The sequence below is a fragment of the Penaeus monodon genome, chromosome 32 (genome assembly GCF_015228065.2).
Source record: "Penaeus monodon isolate SGIC_2016 chromosome 32, NSTDA_Pmon_1, whole genome shotgun sequence".
NCBI lineage: Eukaryota > Metazoa > Arthropoda > Malacostraca > Decapoda > Penaeidae > Penaeus > Penaeus monodon.
In genome coordinates this window covers 28,387,633-28,387,988 of record NC_051417.1, presented here as the reverse complement: position 1 = coordinate 28,387,988, position 356 = coordinate 28,387,633, and the positions used below count along the sequence as shown (strand labels likewise).

General features: G+C 63.2%; 1 protein-coding gene across 1 annotated transcript in view; it reads left to right on the top strand.

The window, feature by feature from the left end:
- LOC119593788 (zinc finger protein 628-like) overlaps window positions 1–356 on the top strand; it is a gene marked incomplete at both ends in the record, with an annotated part of 90,218 nt that extends 89,862 nt beyond the window's left edge. The window contains 1 exon segment of the mRNA XM_037942812.1: window positions 1–356. Within this exon segment, the coding sequence (XP_037798740.1) occupies window positions 1–356 (356 nt within the window).

The window sequence follows — 356 nt, the reverse complement described above, 5'->3', positions numbered from 1 at the left end:
CCGCACCAGATGCAGCACCAGGTTCAGCACCAAGCGCCGATGTCCATGGCGGCTTCCCCGTCCACCCAGAGCGACGCCTCCTCCCGGATGTCAACGCCTGCGGAGAAGTTGGAGTCCGGGATCGGCCGCATGCCTTCCCCGTCGGACGCCCTGCGCTCCATATCCAGCCACCATGACGTCATGAACCACATGCGCCCGCACCCCACCGACAACATGCGCGCCATGATCAGCCAGAGCCAGGCAGAGCTCGTCAAGTCCACACTAACATCGCAAGCCGAGAGCATCCGCAACGCCATGGCCTCGCAGGCTGAAGTCATCCGTTCTCTATCCAACCACCAGCACGGACTGCAGCCATT